The sequence below is a fragment of the Budorcas taxicolor genome, chromosome 21 (genome assembly GCF_023091745.1).
Source record: "Budorcas taxicolor isolate Tak-1 chromosome 21, Takin1.1, whole genome shotgun sequence".
NCBI lineage: Eukaryota > Metazoa > Chordata > Mammalia > Artiodactyla > Bovidae > Budorcas > Budorcas taxicolor.
The window spans coordinates 48958885-48979754 of record NC_068930.1 but is presented as its reverse complement, the minus strand read 5'-3'; the positions used below and the strand labels follow the sequence as shown (position 1 = coordinate 48979754).

At 38.1% G+C, this 20870-nt stretch overlaps 1 protein-coding gene across 1 annotated transcript; it reads left to right on the top strand.

Moving 5' to 3' along the window:
• Positions 1 to 2013: 2013 nt before the first annotated feature.
• CFL2 (cofilin 2) lies at positions 2014 to 4765 on the top strand. The gene is made up of 4 exons (XM_052659586.1): positions 2014 to 2138; positions 3217 to 3524; positions 3642 to 3718; positions 3803 to 4765. The coding sequence occupies exons 1-4, from the start codon at positions 2136 to 2138 to the stop codon at positions 3913 to 3915; spliced, it is 501 nt and encodes a 166-aa protein (XP_052515546.1). The 5' UTR covers positions 2014 to 2135; the 3' UTR covers positions 3916 to 4765.
• The last annotated feature ends 16105 nt before the right edge of the window (positions 4766 to 20870 follow it).

The window sequence follows — 20870 nt, the reverse complement described above, 5'->3', positions numbered from 1 at the left end:
AAAACTCATGCAGCAATGCTTGGTAATGCTGTCTCTCTAGCAAGCAGCGGTAAATTCTGGTTATAAATAACAGGTGTGAAGAGTTGTTACTGGTTTCTACGTCCTAAGAGCTGGCCTTACAAGGGCATGTAGAAAGGTCTCACAGTCTGGAGGTGCTTCCTTTTTGTTCTCTTTCTAGCACTAAAGCATCTTAAAGTTATTTTATCATCTATTGAGTACCTGTATGTGTGTGTTAAGTCCCACTCTTTGCAACCCCATGGACTGTAGCCTGCCAGGTTCATCTGTCCATAGAATTCTCCAGGCAAGAATACTGGAGTGGGTTGCCATTTTTTTCTCCAGGGGATCTTCCCTACCCAGGGATCGAACTTAGGTCTCCCGCATTACAGGCAGATTCTACGGAATAACCCTCCTCATTATGATTTTCCATCCCTAAATTTACTTAATCCTAAGAACACACACACCATTTCCTGAGAAACACTGGCACTCTAGGAAACTGAGTTTTAAAGCCGGAAAGGACTTCAAAGATAATCACAATGGCTTTCCAGGTGGTTCAGTGGTAAAGAATCAGCCTGCAATGCAGAAGACCTGGGTTTAATCCCTGGGTCGGGAAGATCCCCTGAAAGAAACGGAAATCCACTCCAGTATTCTTGCCTGGGAAATCCCACGGACAGAGGAGCCTGGCAGGCTACAGCCCGTAGGGTCGCAAAAGAGTCAGACAGTGACTAAACAACCACCACAGCTTATAATACAGATGAAGAAGGTCTGCAGCGGTTGAAAGTCCTTCCAATTTATAGAGACGGGGCAGTGCTAAGATTCATACTAGTTTCTCAACTCCTAGTTCTTACCCTGCACTTCTGGCTTAGCTCACTTTGAAGCTTATCTGGACTATTTTGTTTCCAACAGTTTTAGTCATTAACAATTCTACTTTTTAAGAGCAAGTCTTCTTCACTTGAAAATAAGTTCAATTAATCAGAGTTTTAAATTCATTTTGCCAGTTTTACAAATGAAGAAAGTAAGGTGGAAATGATGAATGCTCAGGAGAAAAGGTGATATAAATTAGCCCCAAAACTCATGAATGAAAAACTTTATTGATTTTTCCTTGTATTAAACATAACCGCATAAAGTGTTTCATTTAAACACTTTCACTATAAACTCATAAAGTATTGAATCTACATGTAAAATTTCCTCAAAGTATACAGTGACAATTTTTTTCTATGATAAATGCAATGGATACTTGTAGTAAGTATCAAAAAGGTTTAGTCAGAGAAGAGCCTTGGCTCAGTCATATGGGTTTTGCTAGAAAAGGTTGTGATCGCCAAAAAGAGGGAGGAATCTCTATTCTTGGGTCCACTTATTTGATGCCAGCTGTCAAAGGTAGGGGCCTCATGAGGAAAAGACTATTAGCAGAGAGTACAATCCTACTAAACCTAATAATATATAAAAGAATATTACTAAAGGATGTTATTAATATTACCCCCAATTCTCCATTATTATTTCAACCATAGTCTTTTAGAAAGTAATTTCCCACCTCTGTTTATCATTTTCTTTTTGCTGAGTAATTCAGTTGTCTAGGTTTAACCTCCGCCCCACAGTGTTTGTTCTCACTGAATTGATGGAAGGAGATCTAAATAATTTTCGCCATTTCTGACAGGGGTTTTCCATAAAGACCCACAACGTAGGCATCCAATGGAAACCACAAACGAATAAAAGACACCCAGTGAGCCGTTCGCCTCACACGCGCCCAACCCGGGGAGTAGCGGCCTGGCGCTCGGGAGGCAGGGTGGAAACGCCCTCCCGGGAGCCGGCTGGACCGGACAGATGGTGCCCCGGGGTTGGAGACCTTTCCGCCAAGGCCCGCGGCGCCCACCGCGGATGCACAGCCCGCGGGGGCCTGCCGAGCGCGCGCGGGGTCAGGCCGAGGACCCGCGGGGGTGAGGCGGGCCGGCCAGCGGGAGGGCAGGCCCGGGCGTGCCCACGTGACCGCCCCGCCCGCGCCGCAGCCCCCCGAGCCGCCGCCGCCTCTCGGGCCGCACTCCCGGCGTGCCCCGCACTCGCCGCCGCCCGCCTGCCCCTCCTTCTCGCAGCGCCACACCGCCGGAGCCCGAGCCGCCGCCGCAGCCTCAGCCGCGGGCACTATGGTAAGGCGGGCGCGCCGGCCGGGGTTCGCGGGGTCGGGAGGCCTAGGGGGCCGAGGCGTGGCGAGTGCAGCCTCCCGCGCGGCTCCGCGGGGCCCTGGACCTGAGGCCGCCATTTTAACCTGATTTCGGCCTCCAAGGTGGGCATTCCTGCGGTGCGGCCCCGCTGCTCTCTTTCCACCCGGCGGGCTTGCCCTCTCGCCGTCAGGCCCGGCGGGGCCGCTCTTCGGATTCCTGGGGGCAGGGAGGGCCCGGGCTGGGGGCGACGCGCGGAGGTTCGAGGCTTGAGCCGGGCGGGCGGAGGCCGGGGGCGCGGGAGGGTCCGCCGAGCTGTTGCCCGGCCATCCCACCCAGCTCGCCGCCTTTGCCCTTCGCTTCCTTATTTTATTCCCACGCGCGCTCTCACTTCGGTATGTGCGGTAAAAACCCCTCTCTGAAGGCTGAGCGTCTTGAGGGCCTGTCATAAAACCCTTAGGGGGGAGATTAAGGAGGTGGGAAAACTCTTGAAAATGCTTTCTCGCCGTAAAAAGCTTTTTACACGCGATCCGTTAGTTTTGAAGTGCCTGCATTTGAGCTGTGAGTCAATTATGTTGTAGCCGTGGGCGGTTTGGAGTTCACACTTGATTCTCTTTCCTTATGAGGAAACGGCACTGGCTAGGATGACTTTAAAGAAAAAAATAGTAGAAGCATTAACTGAAATCCAAAAGTGTTTTTTTAAGGCCTGCCGGGTTGACACAATACAGAAGGTATTTTTGCTGCTGCTCCTGAAGCTCTGACATCACCCAGTGAAATAGGAAACATTTCAGGGATGGGACAGCCTGTATTTGTCCCTTTCCGTCTACCTTCCACTTGCTTCAACCTCCACACACCTTTTTAAAAAAGGATGAATGAAGCAGGATGAGTTAGAACCCTTAGGTACATCATATACTGATACTTGAAATGTGGCAAATCTGATTAGACGGCTTGCATGGTATGATGCAACTTTTGATGTCCCGACTAAAATGAATCCTCTCGAGCAAACAGTAATTTTGGTTAAAACCGAATTACTTGTTCTGAATTTCTGTCCTTTCTTTACTTTCAGGCTTCTGGAGTTACAGTGAATGATGAAGTCATCAAAGTTTTTAATGATATGAAAGTAAGGAAATCTTCTACACAAGAGGAGATCAAAAAAAGAAAGAAAGCAGTTCTCTTCTGTTTAAGCGATGACAAAAGACAAATAATTGTAGAGGAAGCAAAGCAGATCTTGGTGGGTGACATTGGTGATACTGTAGAGGACCCCTACACATCTTTTGTGAAGTTGCTACCTCTGAATGATTGCCGATATGCTTTGTACGATGCCACATACGAAACAAAAGAGTCTAAGAAAGAAGACCTAGTATTTATATTCTGGTGTGTAAAAACAAAAGAAAAAAGTACTTTTAAAATGCAAGGATTATTATTAACATAGTCAGTTTTGCCTTTGTTTTTCTTTTAAATAGGAGTCAACAATTTTTTTTTCCCCTGTAGGGCTCCTGAAAGTGCGCCTTTAAAAAGCAAGATGATATATGCTAGCTCTAAAGATGCCATTAAAAAGAAATTTACAGGTACAAGCATTGACTATTTTGTGCAGAAGAATTGCTCCTTCTTAATTATAATAAAGTAATTGGATAATATTTTTTTCTTTTCAGGTATAAAACATGAGTGGCAAGTAAATGGCTTGGATGACATAAAGGACCGTTCCACACTTGGAGAGAAATTGGGAGGCAACGTAGTAGTTTCACTTGAAGGAAAACCCTTATAAATCAGTCAAGTGCCATCTGGATCTTAAGGAGCTTCCATTTCTCCAGCTCAGTCAATTGGAATAGTATTAGGTTTTTTTTTTTTTCTTTTCCCACTGGGTCCTTCCAACACAGTGAATGAAGGAAATATCATTCATGTAAGCAGCCTACCAGTGATTGCCATTAGACTGTTTAATACTGTTACTATTATGTAGAACCCAAGGAATGCCTTCCCATCATATTTTAGCCAAAACAACTGGGTATATGCCTCCTTTGCAGCAAACACTACAGTTAATTGTGATCGTCAATGTGAATAGCTTAGAATACTACAAAGGGTTAAGCTAATTGAATGCCTTCAAAGTATTATCCACTGGTGAGATGGTCAACTTTATTCAGTATTACTGATAGTTGCACTTGATTGCAGTTCTGTGAGGCTTGAGCATTCATACACCTCACCTGCCTTGGCAAGCCTATTTTTTTGTGACATGGCAGCACAGATATAACACTATGCATTAAAAACACTTTTTTTGTAATAAATTTAATCCCCCACCAGAAAAGGAATGCCAATTAAGTTGTGTTAACTGTGTCATCAGCTTATCCTAGTACCTCAGTGTTCATTCCTTTTACCTGTGTATCTTCTTAAAAAAAATAGCTATTATTAATGCCTTTTTCCCCCATTGAGTGTACACTACTGAATACATGTAGTTTTATGTTTACCATGTAAGTGTTGCAACACTAAAGATATTTTGAGTATCAGTCATGATGGCAATTTCTGTATAAAAGAGCCTTAAATGGAACATTGTTTTTGAGATCAAACTCCCCACCCTCACAAAAATGGCCACGTTGCAATAAAAATTGTGGCATGTTACAGAACGGTTGCCTTGTTTTCCTTGGACATGTTGCAGAATACCATGTGAAGCAACTCCTAGGCTAAACAGATATTATTAATCTCTACACTGGTCATTTAAGAATTTTTTTGTATAACATTCTTGCATGATATTTTCCAGTTTGTTGATTTTATTTGGTTTAAAAAATATTCTAAAGCTAATATAAAATATTATTACAGAGGTATACTTTTATAAGCTTTATTTATTTCCTTATGTATTAATATGGTGATCAGGAATTATTTTTTGCACTTTGACATAAATACTCTTCAGTATCTGATTAGTTCTCTGGATAAATTAGCATAGTTATTTTTTTAATTCAGCGTTTACATTTCTAAGTAGTTGACCAGTAGAAGAAACAGGAAGCTCTTATTGCCTATTTGGTCATAATGAAAATAATTTATAAAATGTTGTCCTTCAGAAGTTTAATAGTACTTCTCCTGTTTAGGAACTTTAATTTCAGCTACTATTTCTTAATATATTTCACCAATTAAAAAAAAAAAGTTTATATAGCAGTCTTAAAGATTAGTAGTGGAATTTGGCTGTGGTCCAGGCGGCTCTCCTTATAGAGAATTTGATCTGTTCAGTGTGAGCAGTTTGCTGTTAGCCAGAGCTATTTATGGCAAACACATGCTTTTGTATCTTGTCATAGTTACCCACAAATGGCAAAACTGGACTTGATTCTGCTGGTATGCAAAACAGGCATGCTAGTAAGCAGTGGATTGTAGCTTCGAATTTAACCCCATAGCTCTGAAGAATGCTCTTATTAGAAAACGGGAACTGAAAAATCCCTTCTTTTTCTAATGTCTGGAAGTAATTTGAGTTTAATTAGGTTTTTTTCCCATGTTTTCAAAAGGTTTTTCAGATGAAAACAAAAATAGAAGGTAAATGTCTAGGTTTCCATTTAAAATTATATGAATGGCTTGGGATCTTTTGCACTGAGCAATTTTATTTCAGGCTTCCAGCTGTCCCTGTGAATTATTCTGGACGTTTTGATGGCTTTTTGGTAAGGCCAAACTCGTATAAGTAGAGCATGAGAATACTGACATATACTAAACCATATGTGTAACTGATACTTGTACCATGAAATTTTTCATTATTTTCCTCATTCTAAAAAATAAGGTACTATATCTAAAGTTGTGCAGTCTCTTGTGTTTTTATAGCTGATTTCTCAACTTTTCTTATGTACCTCTTTAATTATATAATAATTTCAGAGGTTAAATATTGCTTTAAACTGTGGTACTTTGATTTGTTAGATTGGCAGAACTGATACTAATAATTAAGTTCATCTTTGAAATACATCTTTGTGCATAAAGCCAAAAATAATGATAATTAATGGTTCTTATGTTACTTGAGACTAATTTGGCATTTGAAATGATCATTCTACTTTACAATCATTTACATTTGAAACTATGTTCCAGTTAGCTTTAAAAGGTATACGGTGCTAATTAGTAAAATATCAAGGACAATATTTTACTGCTAGCTTGCAAAATTATAAGTGTTTAAAAAATAAAATATATGAAACTATGTAAAGCTGTTGAGATGTGTTTACTTTGGGACACTAAAATTTTTTTAAACTAATATTTCAAATCAGAGAGGCACCATTATCTTTAGTCTGTTTTTTAGGATTTTAGTTGATATACTTTCTCGATGGATAACAATATTCTTTCAAAACAAAGTGTTGTTGCAATTAATTTTGACATTTTTCAGACAAATGGGAACAGTTGGCATTTGTCCCAAACTGGCTATCAGCTGTTGTTTTCCTCCATCATCAAAAATAATGTGGCCAACGTTGTGTATTTAATGTGCCTTTCTGATAGTGTAAGAAAAGCCTCTTCCTAGGTTTGAATTTCTCTGATATGGATTCTTTGTAACAGCTAATTTATGGAATCCAGCAAATGAGCTCTAGGAGAAAATTATTTTTCCTTATTAAAGAATAATCTCAGCAATGGTAATCATAGAAACACTATGGTAATCATTGGTAATCATCGAAACACTTTTCCTTAGGTGTGCCACGGAAAAATAATCTACTTTAGTTCTCTACTTTAGTTCTTTAATAATAGTTTGAGATCGCAAACAAGCATGAATATTCATTTTCTGTGAACATTAAAGCTACTAGAGATGTGCAGACAGGCTCCAATGAATATTGCTTTTGAAACAGCATGAATTGACAAATGTTCTGTGTCTCATCTCAGCCAATAAGGAAGTTTGAGGTTTTTATTTTTCTTTAGAACATCCAAATAATTGCTTTCTTTCCATGTAGATCAGGAGTCATCCTTCCACTTCAATTTCCTGTCAAAAAGCAGTTGTGCAAATTAATTTCTCTGAGCCTCAGTTTCTTCCTAAGAATGATGATATCTGTCTACCATACCTGGTTGCTGAGGATCAAATATGGAAATACTTTTTGGAAGACAGGAAAATACTATGTAAATATAATTATTTAAGCTTCACTCTTAAATATATATAGTTAAGAAACGTGTTAAAAATAAGATTTATTGTAAGCCTTTGAACCTCTTTATTGTAACTATTTAATCTGCAAGTTCTTTAAGGATTGATTAGCTGATAAATTACAACTGTTTCACAGAATGAAGTATAAAGTGTGGCCCCTGAGTTGTTCATGACTGCTGTTAATGTTTTTAGTGTAATTTTCTTTTTCACATGTGATCAGTGAGAGACTAGCTTCTTTTCCCCAGACTTTGAAGTAAAGAGTAAATGAAGAGATATTCTTGTTTTGGAATACTTGGCATAAATGTATGATCTAGGTTGTTGAAAATCTTTGACTGTTTATTAATTAATACTAGAAGTTTAGGTAGTGCTTCATAGTTCTCAAGGCACTTGAAATCCGTTTGATCTCCTTAGGTCCTTTTAACAAGCTAAACCGTATTTCTCTGCTGCACATGAAGAGACTGACGTTTGGAGAGGTTAAGGGACATCCAAGCTGTTGAGTAGGAAAATGGATTCCAGTCCAGTACACTTTTCAGTCTGCGTTCATATTGTAACATACAGTGAGTTACTAATTTTCTTTTTTAAAAGATGGAATAATCTGACTTTTTGAGCAGAACCTAACTAATTATTTAATATGTCTTTAAAGCATCTCAGAGAATATTTGAAAAACATTCTTGGACTATTTGTTTTCTAGGAAAGCCCATACTCATAAAGATCTGAAAATATTTTTACACTTAAAATATTTTCTTGGATGTTTCAGTATCATAAGTTTTTTGAAAACCATAAGGATTGTATAGACACATTTTTAGAAAGCTGATACCTCTCAATCCTTATCCAAAATGTTGGATATTTTCCTCCATCTGTTCCTCTACTCACCTTTCTAAGAAATAGTACAGTATATTATGATGGTTAAATATTAAGACTTTGGTATCAGACTGTCTGGGTTCTTCACACATAGACCTTTAATACTTTCTAATTGAATGATCTTAGGAAAATCACTTAACCTCTCAGAGCCTTTAGTTCATCTGAAAAAGGGGATAATAATAATACCTCATCTCATAGTACTGTAAGGATAAATGAAAGCCATTGGAATAGTTCCTGCATGTAATAAGCATTCAGTCGGATGACCCTAAAATTTAGTCCAAGCCATTCTTGAGACTGAAAGGGAGAGCTAAAAATAATTATGCCTATAGACAACAACCTTAAACTGGTACAGTCTAAAAGCAAATCAGATGTGTTCCTCCATCGAAAAGTAGGCTAATAGCAACATGATAGTTAAATAGAAGAAACTATTGACAACTCAAGGTCATCATCATTTCAGTTATATGTACTAGCATACTAACTTGGGAGTCTCCTGAAGAATATGATTTCTGTTAAGTAATGAACCTCAAAAGGATTGATTCTGGCTTTATAGACCTTTTTTTTTCTTTTGATTTTCATACTTTTAGACTCTCGGATACTGCATTTTGCTCTTTTCAGTATGCTTTGCCAATAGCAGCTTCTCTTACTGTTGCTTTTCATCTCATGTGGATTTGGAAAGCTAAGTTTGTTAGACTTGGTGTAGAAGAAACCCAGTAGACTCAAGAGTGAGGGCTTGAGAGCAGAATGCCTGATGGAGCACAGGAGCCTTCTAACATTCCTTTTGACTGTTGAGAGAAAGTTGTCTGGGTTTTGGTTTTATTTTATTTTTTTATCAGTAAGGTTTGTATGAGATCTGAGCTGTTGGTAAAGGAAACATTACTGTATTCCAATGAGGTGTCTAAAATACCATTAATTAGAGAAGTTATATTTGCTTTTGATTGTGCTTTTGGCATTAAAGGCACACAAAAATAATTTGTTCCCATTATTAAGAGAGAGAATGTTTATTCTTGATCCAGCTTTTCTGGATTATTGAAACAATAATAGGATCTGAGAACAAACATTTGATAAATCTTTAAAAATATAAAATGCAAATTGATTTTTTTTTGTTTGTTAGACTTACATGTACCCTAGACATGTTCACTTGCAAGTAGCTTTGATTACTCTTCATCTAGATACGTAGATACTTCTCATTGACTCTTTTCTGTCAACTAATTTGATTATGCATATATAACATTTTGGTACTTTATTTGGCATAACAAAAATTCGGAACAGATTTTTTTCAAATGTGTAATTTTCTCACAGAAATGAAAAAGCATCTATGTTAATTATGTTTTATAGTATCACTTTTTTTCTTGTTTCATGTATTCCTAATAGTGGAATTTCAAATATTTCCTTTGGGAAGATGATAGTTACTGAGTGAATCACAGAATTCCTGGGCATGTGGCCCAAAACCTTTTATGTGTTCCTGTGAGTTGATGGGGCCCTTTTTAATTAGCTGTAAACTAAATCACCAGCTAAAAAGAAAGACAGTTCCCAAATTGGCATAATTTGACAGTTTTATAAAATGTAAAAGTGATAGCAGAGTATTTGTTCTAGAAATCATAAAGTTCTGCTGTACCACATAAGAAATAAGATACGAAGGAGATGTATAATTTATGAAATAAGAAAATAATTGTATGTGAACATTAATATTTAAGCCTTTTGTGTGTAAAATAGCTATGGTTCAAGGTAGATTCCTTAACTCATTACTGCTTGTTGATAAATGTGTTATGAAGGAATATATACAAATATAGTTTTCATTTCAAAAAGTCTTTTACATGAGAGAAAAGGGGGATGAGCTAGCAAAACTGGTGTTAATCATTTTCCTATTTTGAAATATATTTAGACTTTAGAATGTATCTGGGTTTTTTCCTAAGGTTTAAGTAAGTTTTAAAAGTAAAAAATAGAATTGTTGATTTACCATTTTCAATGCCTTTAGATATTGAGTAATATGTACACTTTGAATAATTACTGCATTAGAATTATATGAAGTTAATTTAACAGTGCTTCCCTCCTGAGAGAGGAAAGAGAAGAAATAAAAGGAAGCGAAAGATAAAGATTTCACCAGGTGCTATAAAAATCTGGGAAGGAGCTATATAAAGTATATTCTTTTGTCTATTTCGTACAGTATATTTAAAGTGCTTGAAAATTCTGTTAAAAAAAAAAATATATATATACACACTTGCCTCTTTATTTTAGTTTTGTCTTTATCTACCTGATAAAGAAAAATGCTTTATGGTTATCATAGTGTAGCGGTTCTTAAGAAATAGCAGGTGACTGAATTAGGTATCTTGTGCCCTGGCTTTAGAAAAAAAGGTTTGGGGACTAGTTGAAGTGTCACTGCTACTGTAACAAAAAGTTTCCTTCTCTGAGCTAGGTATTTATTTCACTCAGTTTTTCTGTTTGCAATATGTAAAATAATAGAATTTTTTGAAACTGAGCCTTAGGTTAAACAGAGTAGGTCTAATGTTATTCTTATAGGAAAACCCTAAAAATTGGGGCAAGTTAATATTTTTTTGTTTGTGCTAGATAACTCTTTAAAATAATTGTGTTTTTATTTCAAAAATAATATGTTCAGTGTGGAACCTCTATAAAATACAGAAAGGAACAAATAAGAAAGTGAAATCATGAGTTATTTTCTTATGTTAAATTATTATGACTAATTGGAAGATTCCTGTAGTTAAAACTAGTTTTAAGTTATAACTATTAATATATGCTGATCAAAGGTGAGATTTTATCCTTAAATATTATTTGTGCACATTCCTTAGTATTTTTCACCCTACGAAGAATTTTTTTGTGGCTCTAGACAGAGGAGCAGATTTAACTCTTGAAAATTATGCATTGTCCCTACTTGAAAGATTGCTGTATGACTTGGGGCCATCCACTGTAAATATTTGAAGCCACAAAATGTCCCCGTATTTATCATGCCACCTACTTTTTTCCCATTGGAATTTGATAATAGGCATCCCTTGCATAATTTTTATTTTTCTCCGGAGGAATTATTTGGGGCTTTCCAGGTGGCGCTAGTGGTGAAGAACCTGCCTGCAAATGCAGGAGATACTGGTTCAATCCCTGGGTTTGGAAGATCACCTGGAGGAGAACATGGCAACCTACTCCAGTATTCTTACCTGAAAAATGCCATGGACAGAGGAGCCTGGCAGGTTACAGTCCATGGGTCGCAAAAGAGTCAGATTCTTTTAGCAACTAAACAACAACCCTGCCCAAAGATTTAAGGTAAAACATAATGTATATATTTTGCACTAAGCCAGAAATACTCAACCTATATTAAAGAGTTGTGTTTTGTACGCTGTTCCAAGAGGGTCTGGTAATCCCTCTGATTAAAGAAACGTATGATTTATGCTTGCTGTGGCAAAGCATGATGATCTTGGCCACTATGAATCACTCTGGAAACATTCCACCTCTGTTTCCCAATTACTCAGATCGTTAGATCAAATTCAGTTCAACAAACATGAAACACCTTTCATGATCTCAAAAGGTTTACATTGATAAAGAAAAGGCAGGAAATATAATCAAGTAATTATAATGCAATGTGGTAACTAAAAGATAAATGTTAGATTTAGAAGAGGGAGTGGTTAATTTTGGTATTGGATGGACTTCAAGGCGGCCTTACAGAAGTAAGTAAATCTTTGAGCTGGGTTGTGAAGGATGATGGCGTTCACCAGAAGCCAGTGTGAAAGGATGGTCCTGGAGAAAGGAGAGCTGAGAAACGAGCCCTTCTAGCAGATTAGTCTAGCATGAAGCACTCGGGCAGGAGAAGTACAGGAAAGGCGGGTATGAGCCAGATCACCAAGGGCCGTGGGTACCCTGCTCACAAATAAGAGACCTGTGCATGGTGAGGAGCCACGGCAGGGTTTTGAGCAGAAGGATGGGCTGATCCTTCTGAAGTACACATCTGATCACTTTTGAGCATGTTGAGAACCTATGGAAGAGGAAAGCAATTGGAAGCAGTTAGGAGGCTTGAATTGAGGCAGTGGCAAGTGCACTTGGAGTGGATGTGCTTGGGAGGTGTGTAGGAGAATTGACAGGACTTGATTAATTTCATAATTAAATGAGAGGGTACAAAAGCTTTAGTCATCTTGAGAAATGTTAGCTATATTTTTAATATTGTTGACATTTAAGATCATTTAATCATCAGATTGTCTTAGGGAAAACAGGAAATTTGGAAATGTGGAGAGAAAAAATATTAAACACATTTTTAATGAAGGTAACATTTTGAAAGTATGAAATAAATCACTGACTAAAATGTCATAGGTCTGCTGTTTGAATTTAGATTTATGAGGCTTATTTGTAGTAATTTTTGTATAACTGGTTTCAATAGATAAAATTTTAAACTACGATAACAATAGCATCTTTGAAATGAAATATCCTATAGTTTAAAAAAATTATTGTTTTTTTTATTATTCTGTGTTTGAGCTTTCATTATAAAACTCATGTCTGTCCACATGTAAGCTGTGGCTAAATTCCTGGATCAAAGATTTTAGAAAGAATTTAACAATGTTCTTCATCACATAATCTGCTCATTAGGGACAGCCTGGCCCGCTCTGCTGGTGTTAGAATATGGAATTTGCAGGTCATCTGAGGGATCACTTTCTATTAAAGAAGACTTTTAATCCTTACTAGTAAATAAAAGTTATTTATAAACATGGTGTCTTAATTCCTTTCACAAGTACTGTCCAGAATCTGAGATTCCTCTTTTTTCACTGCCTTGTAGTAAAATTTCTCAACCATACTGGCTCTTAATATGCTTTTATGGTAAATAAATTCACGTTTCTGAAAAGCTTTATACTCATCAGGAAGCATTTATTGAGTGTCTATTTGTAGAACACTATTCTGGCCCTCCTGAGAAATAAACTTCTCAAGGGCACTTTTATAATCCAGCTGGAGAGACAAAATAGACCTGTGAACTAAAAAGTATTCAGTGATAAACTATTGAATAACCATTGAGGGAATGCAGGGAAAAAGAAGGGTCAAAAAATGATTTCCTAGAAAGGAGTTTTAAACGGTACTTAGAGGTAATGTTTTTTTTAAAAAATTGAGGCATTTTCACTTCAAATATACAATTACTACTTAAAATGAGGTTCCAAGAGGCTCTTCACTGAGAATGTCTCCATAACATCACAAACAGAAAGGGCCTATTTATCACCACTTTCATTAGATCATTTTGGAGTACTGGAGCCAAAGTAGAGAACTTACTCTGGGAGTTCTGCATTCAATGTGAGTAAATTGTCATGGAGCCCTGAGTTTCCACAGGGGTTCTTAACGTTTTCATGTGCCATTAATCCTTTTGGCAGTCTAGTAAAGCCAATGAAGCTCTTCTAATTTATTTTTAATTGGAGCATAATTGCTTTACAGTGTTGTGTTAGTTTCTGCCGTACAACAACATGAATCAACTATAAGTATATATATATATCCCCTCCCTCTTCCTCCTTCCTGTCCCCCAACCCCTCCACCCCCTAGTTCTCCTACCCCCACCCCCCACCATCCAGCCTGTCTAGGTTGTCACAGAGCAGGGAACTCCCTAATAGTATACTTTTTTGTGTCAATCAAAAGTGATACCTTCACATGTATGCTTTTGCTTAACACATTGTATAACAATATCTCTGTCAGTAGTAGCTACCATAGTATGTCCTGATGAAGGTAAATGATACTTTGAGGTATCTACAACCACATGATATGACTTGTATGAGTCTATGATTTCTATTGGTGATGAATGTTTATCCTACTATGGTGTGGCCTAAGTTTAAAATTGAAGGAACTGGTAGATTTCAAATAATGGTTAGTTTAAAATGAAGTCTTAATGGGTCCTCTGAATTCTTCCATGGATCCCTTCAAGGTCCAAAGATCCCTAGTTAAGAAACCCTGCACTTTAGTGATTACTGAGAAGCCCCAGGAAGTAAAAGACTGAATGAATAGGGGTCACCTTCATTTCAAGGAAACTGCTTTTATTTTGCTTTATATGTTAGAATTTCATATAAAATTTCATTTGAAATAAAAATGGTTTCTGGAACTAAATATATAATTTTGAAGACAATTATAAACAAAAAACTTGATTCTTTATCTTTTTTTTTTAAGTTAAAACTTTTGTAAACATTCTCAGTACATTAGTATATGATCAAGTTGATAAATAAAGATTTAGAAGTCAACAGTATATGGTTGGAAAGTATGGGACATCAGTAAGGTTGCCCAGCAGTAGTATGTGTCAGTGTAGCCCAAGATGAGGAACAATAGGCAGAAGAAGAGTTGCCTGGAAAGAAGACAGAGAGAAGGAGTTGTCAGAGGGATAAGAGGAGAACATGATTTCTGCTGTGTTAAAGAAGCAAAGGGTATCAGTGCTGCAGAGATGTCATAGATGATGACGAGAGTTCACTGAACCTGGCTAGTGAGGTGAGTCACCTTTCCTACATCATTTTCAGCAGAGTGAAGAGGGCAGATGCCATATTGAAAGGGCTTGAAGACTCATTGAGAAATGATGTGGAGACTTATATATACCTGTGATTTTCAAAGGTCTGTGTGAAGCACAGTGCCTCATTTCTAACCTGTTGTGGACTTATGGCAGTCCTGCCACACACAACCAGCATGCTGTTTGTACCAGCTGTAAGCTACCCTAAGGGATGGATGGCAACCAAAGTGGTCCAGACTTTTAAACAAGACAGGTCCACTGATGACAGGCTTGGGTGGCATGGCTGTGTCACATTGCTGTACAAGCTTCTAAATGCTTATTAATTCCATACAGTAGTATCTCTCCCATGCATGCTCAGTCGTGTTCAACTCTTCCAACCCCCTTGGACAGTAGCCCGCTAGGCTCTGCTGTCCATGGGATTGTCCAGGCAAGATTACTGGAGTGGGTTGCCATTTCCTTAGGGAATCTTCTCGACCCTGGGTTGAACCCATGTCTCTTGTGTCTCCTGCTTGGCAGGCAAATTCTTTACCACTGAACCACCTGGAAAGCATAGTATACGTACAGATTATTCTTTCAAGAAGCTTACCTGTCAAGGAAGAAGGAGAATAGCCAGTGCTCTATGGGGCCTTTAAAGGGTTGAAAGAAGGTCTCTACCAATATTATTTCTTACAACTCTCCATGTTCTTCGTGCTTCACATTCTTTTCAGCCCCTAATTTGCATCTCCAACACTGAAAATAGTTACCTGGTACATAGAAAGCATTTATATAGAAAGGTTGCTGGGAATACCCTGGCAGTCCAATGGTTGCGACTCTGCGCTCTCACAGCTGAGGACCAGGCTTCGATCCCTGGTCAGAGAACTAAAATCCCATAAGCTACATGACATAACCAAAAAATAAAATTAATTAAAAGGATGTTGAAAAAAAAAAATTTCATATGAACTGTGGAGGATCTTAGTGGTCGTGTGTTTCCAGGTTTTACAGTAGAATATCCTGCCTCTTTAATCTCTGGAGATTTGTTTTGTCAGGGAATTACCAGGGAGACCCATAGTCTTCACAGTCTTTGAGTGCATTAAATCATTGTCCTCTCTTTTCAAAGATGACATCGCTGACTTGTGCTTTGAGGCGTTTTGTTTCTTGTTTTTAAAATTGGAATTGGGTTTTCCTCTTGATTTGCCTCTTCTTTCCTCTTCATGGGCATACATTAACAAAAGACTAGACAGGTTTGGGGCCATACCATGACCACAGAATAAGAAGAACTGAGTTGAGCAGCGAGTTAAAACCTAAGAGTATCATCTAGTATGAAGGACTCTGGTTTTCCATAAATCTCTTCACTTTCCTCTTTCTCTGACAGGAATGATTTTCAAACCTCTTGTTTTCTCATCTACAGCAGTGCCTATGGCCAACACAGCAGAACTCAAATTTGTACCTGAAAAAAATGAGAATTCTAATCTAAAATATGGACAATATGAATAGGAACCAAAGAAAAAGGGACAATTTCTGTCCTTCAGCCAGCAGACTTTTACTGCTGAATGTATCATATGTGCCAGGCACACATGTGCCAGGTATATAATGTCTCTCTGGGGAAGTGTAAAACTTGGGCCTAATTGGTGTAGTAGGTTGCTGCTGCTGCTGCTAAGTCGCTTCAGTCGTGTCCAACTCTGTGCGACCCCATAGATGGCAGCCCACTAGGCTCCATCTCTGGGATTCTCAAGGCAAGAATACTGGAGTGGGGTGCTATTGCCTTCTCCAATGCATGAAAGTGAAAAGCGAAAGTGAAGTCATTCAGTCATGCCGACTCTTAGCGACCCCATGGACTGCAGCCTACCAGGCTCCTCCGCCCATGGGATTTTCCAGGCAAGAGTACTGGAGTGGGGTGCCATTGCCTTCTCCGGGTATAGTAGGCTAGACTTGTGTATTTAAGTGCTCATCCAGACTTGTTTCCTATCATAGCTGGAAGGCTTTCCATAGTGTGAGTCACTTATGCCACTCAGATTCATCCTTTACTAGATTGTCAACCTTAATCAGGCCTTATGTAACAGATTTAAGGATCCTAGCTGTGTATGTGTGTTTGGTTTTGTGAGTGGAGTAGAGGGGAAAGAGATTAAATGAGAACTTTTAGTAATTTTTGCAAATAAATGGTAGTTGAATTTACAACTTAAAAAGGATTATTATGACTTTTTAGCCATTTCTGGGATGAGCCAAGGACCTTGACTCTTTAGCTGTAAATCTTGTTCTCCATCTGGTCCTTAGTATGAAGTTCTCAATCTCTAGGAAAATCTATTGCCACACTAGAGCCAATGACTGCCAAAGGGTGTGGCTTGCATGTGTTTGTTCATTCATTTATTAATTCAAAAACAATTTACTGAGTATATTCTACATTTAAAATCCTTAACATCTCTAAAAGAGCTTGCCTGAGAAGGGAAGAGAAGAAATATGTCAATAGCCATAACAGGTGGGAAGTGTTCAGTGCTGTGCTTAGATAATACGTTATTAATTCAATTAACCTGGCCGTAAAAATAGCCCAGTACCATTCAGAAACACCCCATGAATAAAAGGAAAGTCTGCTTATTTCTCACAATGACAAATTGTGATCTTATGGCACTTCTTTGTATCAGATCAAGCTAGAGAAGTTTTATGTGTTTACTTACTAAGTCATGTCCAACTCTGCAACCCCATGAACTGCAGTACACCAGGCTTCTGTGTCCTTCACTCATTTCCTGGAGTTTGCTCAATTCATGTCCATTGAGTCAGTGATACTATCAAACCACCTCATTCTCTGCCACCCTCTTCTCGTTTTGCCTTCAGTCTTTCCCAGCATCAGGGTCTTTTCCAATGAGTCAGTTCTTCGCATCAGGTGGCTGAAGTATTGGAGCTTCAGCATCTCTCCTTGCAATGAATATTCAGGGTTGATTTCCTTTAGGATTGACTGGTTTGATCTCCTTGCAGTCCAAGGGACTCTCAAGAGTCTTCTCCATCACCACAGTTTGAAAGCATCAATTCTTTGATGCTCAGTCTTCTTTATGGTCCAACTCCCACATCCATAGATGACTAATGAAAAAACCATAACTTTGACTATAATGGATCTTTGTCAGCAAAGTACTATCTCTGCTTTTTAACATGCTGTCTAGGTTTGTCATAGCTTTCCAAGGAGCAAGCATGTTTTAATTTCATGGCTGCAATTATCATCTGGAGTGATTTTGGAGCCCAAGAAAATAAAATCTGTCACTGCTTCTGCTGCTTCCCCTTCTATTTGCCATGAAGTAGTGGGACCAGATGCCGTGATCTTAAGTTTTTTGAATGTTGAATTTTAAGCCAGCTTTTCCACTCTCCTCTTTCACCTTCATCAAGAGGCTCTTTAGTTCCTCTTCACTTTCTGTCCTTAGAGTGGTATCATCTGCATATCTGAGGTGGTTGATATTTCTTCCGGCAGTCTTGATTCCAACTTCTGAGTCATTTAGCCCAGCATTTCGCATGATGTACTCTGTATATAAGTTAAATTAAAAAGTGAAAGTGAAGTCACTCAGTCATGTCCGACTCTTTGCGACCCCTTGGACTGTAGCCTACCATGCTCCTCAGTCCATGGAATTTTCCAGGCAGGAGTACTGGAGTAGGTTGCCATTGCCTTCTCCAGGAGATCTTCCTGACCCAGAGATTGAACCCGAGTCTCCCGCAATGCAGGCAGACGTATTACCGTCTGAGCCAAGGAACCACCTATTAAGTTAAATAAGCAGTGTGACAATATACAGCCTTGTACTCCTTTCGCAATTTTGAACCAATCAGTTGTTCCATGTAAGGTTCTTACTGTTGCTTCTTGACCCACATACAGGTTTCTCAGGAGACAGGTAAGATGGTCTGGTATTCCCATCTCTTAAGAATTTTCCACAGTTTGTTGTGATCCACACAGTCTAAGATTTTTGCATAGTCAATGAAGCAGGAGTAGAGAAGTTTGGGAAATATTAAATAATACCACTTTGACATAAAAAATTTGTCAAAATTATGTGGGTTTCTTTCAGCATATTGATTTCTCATATGAGTTACATGATTCTTAAAGCACTTTCTTTAAATGTATATTATACCACTAAAGATATCTCCACTCTGGCAGGCACAATTACATGGTGGAAAAGCCTGGCTTTTGCAGTCATGTGTCATCAGAATGCCCACACAGTTGCTTAGAGGTTAAATAACTTGCCCAAGGTTGCATAACAAAGCAGCAGAAACAGGATCCAAACTCAGGCAGTCTTTTTTTTTTTTTAATTTATTGTTTAAATGAAACAAAGATGAATTTTTTTATTAATTTTTTTTAAATCGAAGGATAATTGCCTTACAGAATTTTGTTGTTTTCTGCCTAACATCAACATGAATGAGTCACAGGCACACACATATCCCTTCCCTCCTGAACTTCCCTCCCATCTCCCTCCCCATTCCACCTCTCTAGGTTGTCAGGGTCCCTGTTTGAGCACCCTGAGTCATACAGCAAAGTTTCCCTGTTATTCTCTCCATACATCCCACCCTCTCCCTCCACCCCTCCCCACCTCTTCCCCCCCAACTCCACCACATTGGGTCCACAAGTCTATTATTTATAGTCCATGTCTCCATCGCTGCCCTGCAAATAATTTCATCAGTACCATCTTTCTAGATTCCATATATAAGCATTAATATACGAGATTTTTCTTTCTCCTTCTGACTTACTTCACTCTGTATAATAGGCTGTAGGTTCATCCACCTCATTAGAACTGACTCACATAGGTTCCTTTTTATGACTGAGTAATATTCCATTGTATACATGTACTACAGCTTCCTTATCCATCCATCTGTCGATAGACAGCTAAGTTGCTTCCATGTTCTAGCTATTGTAAATAGTGCTGCAGTGAACACTGGGGTACATGTGGTCTTTTTCAATTTTGGTTTCCTCCGGGCATATGCCTTGTAGTGGGTTTATTCCTAGTTTTTTGAGGAATCTCCATACTGTCTTCCATAGTAGCTGTATCAATTTACATTCCCACAAGCAGGGCAAGAGGGTTCCCTTTTCTCCACACCCTCTTCAACATTTATTGTTGGTAGACTTTTTGATGATGGCCATTCTGACTGGTGTGAGGTAATTATCTTATTGTAGTTTTGATTTGCATTTCTCTAATAATGAGCAGTGTTGAGCAACTTTTCATGTGTTTGTTAGCCATTTGTATGTCTTCTTTGAGGAAATATCTGTTTAGGTCTTTTTTCCATTTTTTGATTGTTTATTTTTGCTTGCATAGTTGTATGAGCTGCTTGTATATTTTGGAGATTAATTCTTTGTCAGTTGTTTCATTCGCTATTATTTTCTCCCATTCTGAGGTTTGCCTTTTCACCTTGCTTACAGTTTCCTTTGCTGTGCAAAAGCTTTCAAGTTTAATTAGGTCCCACTTGTTTATTTTTGTTTTCATTTCCATTACTTTAGGAGGTGGGTCATAGGGGATCTTGCTTTGATTTATGTCATCAAGTGTTCTGTCAATGTTTTTCTCTAAGAGCTTTATACTTTCTCACTGACTCGATGGACATGAGTCTGAGTGAACTCCAGGAGTTGGTGATGGACAGGGAGGCCTGGCGTGCTGCGATTCATGGGGTCGCAAGGAGTCGGACACAACTGAGCAACTGAACTGATAAAGCTCTTGGCAGCTACTAATCTATTTCATATTTCTATAGTTTTGTATTTTCTAAACATTTTATGTAAATACAATAATAAAATATGTTTTTCTTTATAATTGGCTTATTTTACTTGACATAATGCTTTCAAAATGTATCCATGCTATTGCATATATCAGAACTTCATTCCTTTTTATTGCCAAATAATATGCCATTGTATGGATATACCCCTTTTATCTATCCATCCATCAAATTTTGGGTTATTTTCACTTTTTGCCTATCAGGAGTAATGGGGCTGTGAGCATTTGTGTACAAGTGTCCTTGTGTGCAAAGTTAGGCTTTCATTTTTCTTGGTTATGTATCTAGCAGTCATATGCTAGGTCACATGATGACTATGTTTATCTATTTAAGGACATTCTTTTTTATTGTGAAAAATTTCAAAAGTTGGAAGAATATAGTACAGAGTACCTATACACCCTCCATTTAGATTCAATAATTGTTAATATTTTACTGATTTTACATCCCTGCTTCTTCTCTTCCTCCCTCTTTTTCTCTCTCAGATTTCATTTTTTTTAGTCAGTCTTCTTAACTACTGCTTTATATTAATTTGCAATTAAATGAGTGAAATAGATTAAGTAGTTATTATAATGCCTAGCCAATAATGGCTTCTCAATAAATGTGAATTTCTTCTTTTTGCCAGTGCTTAGAA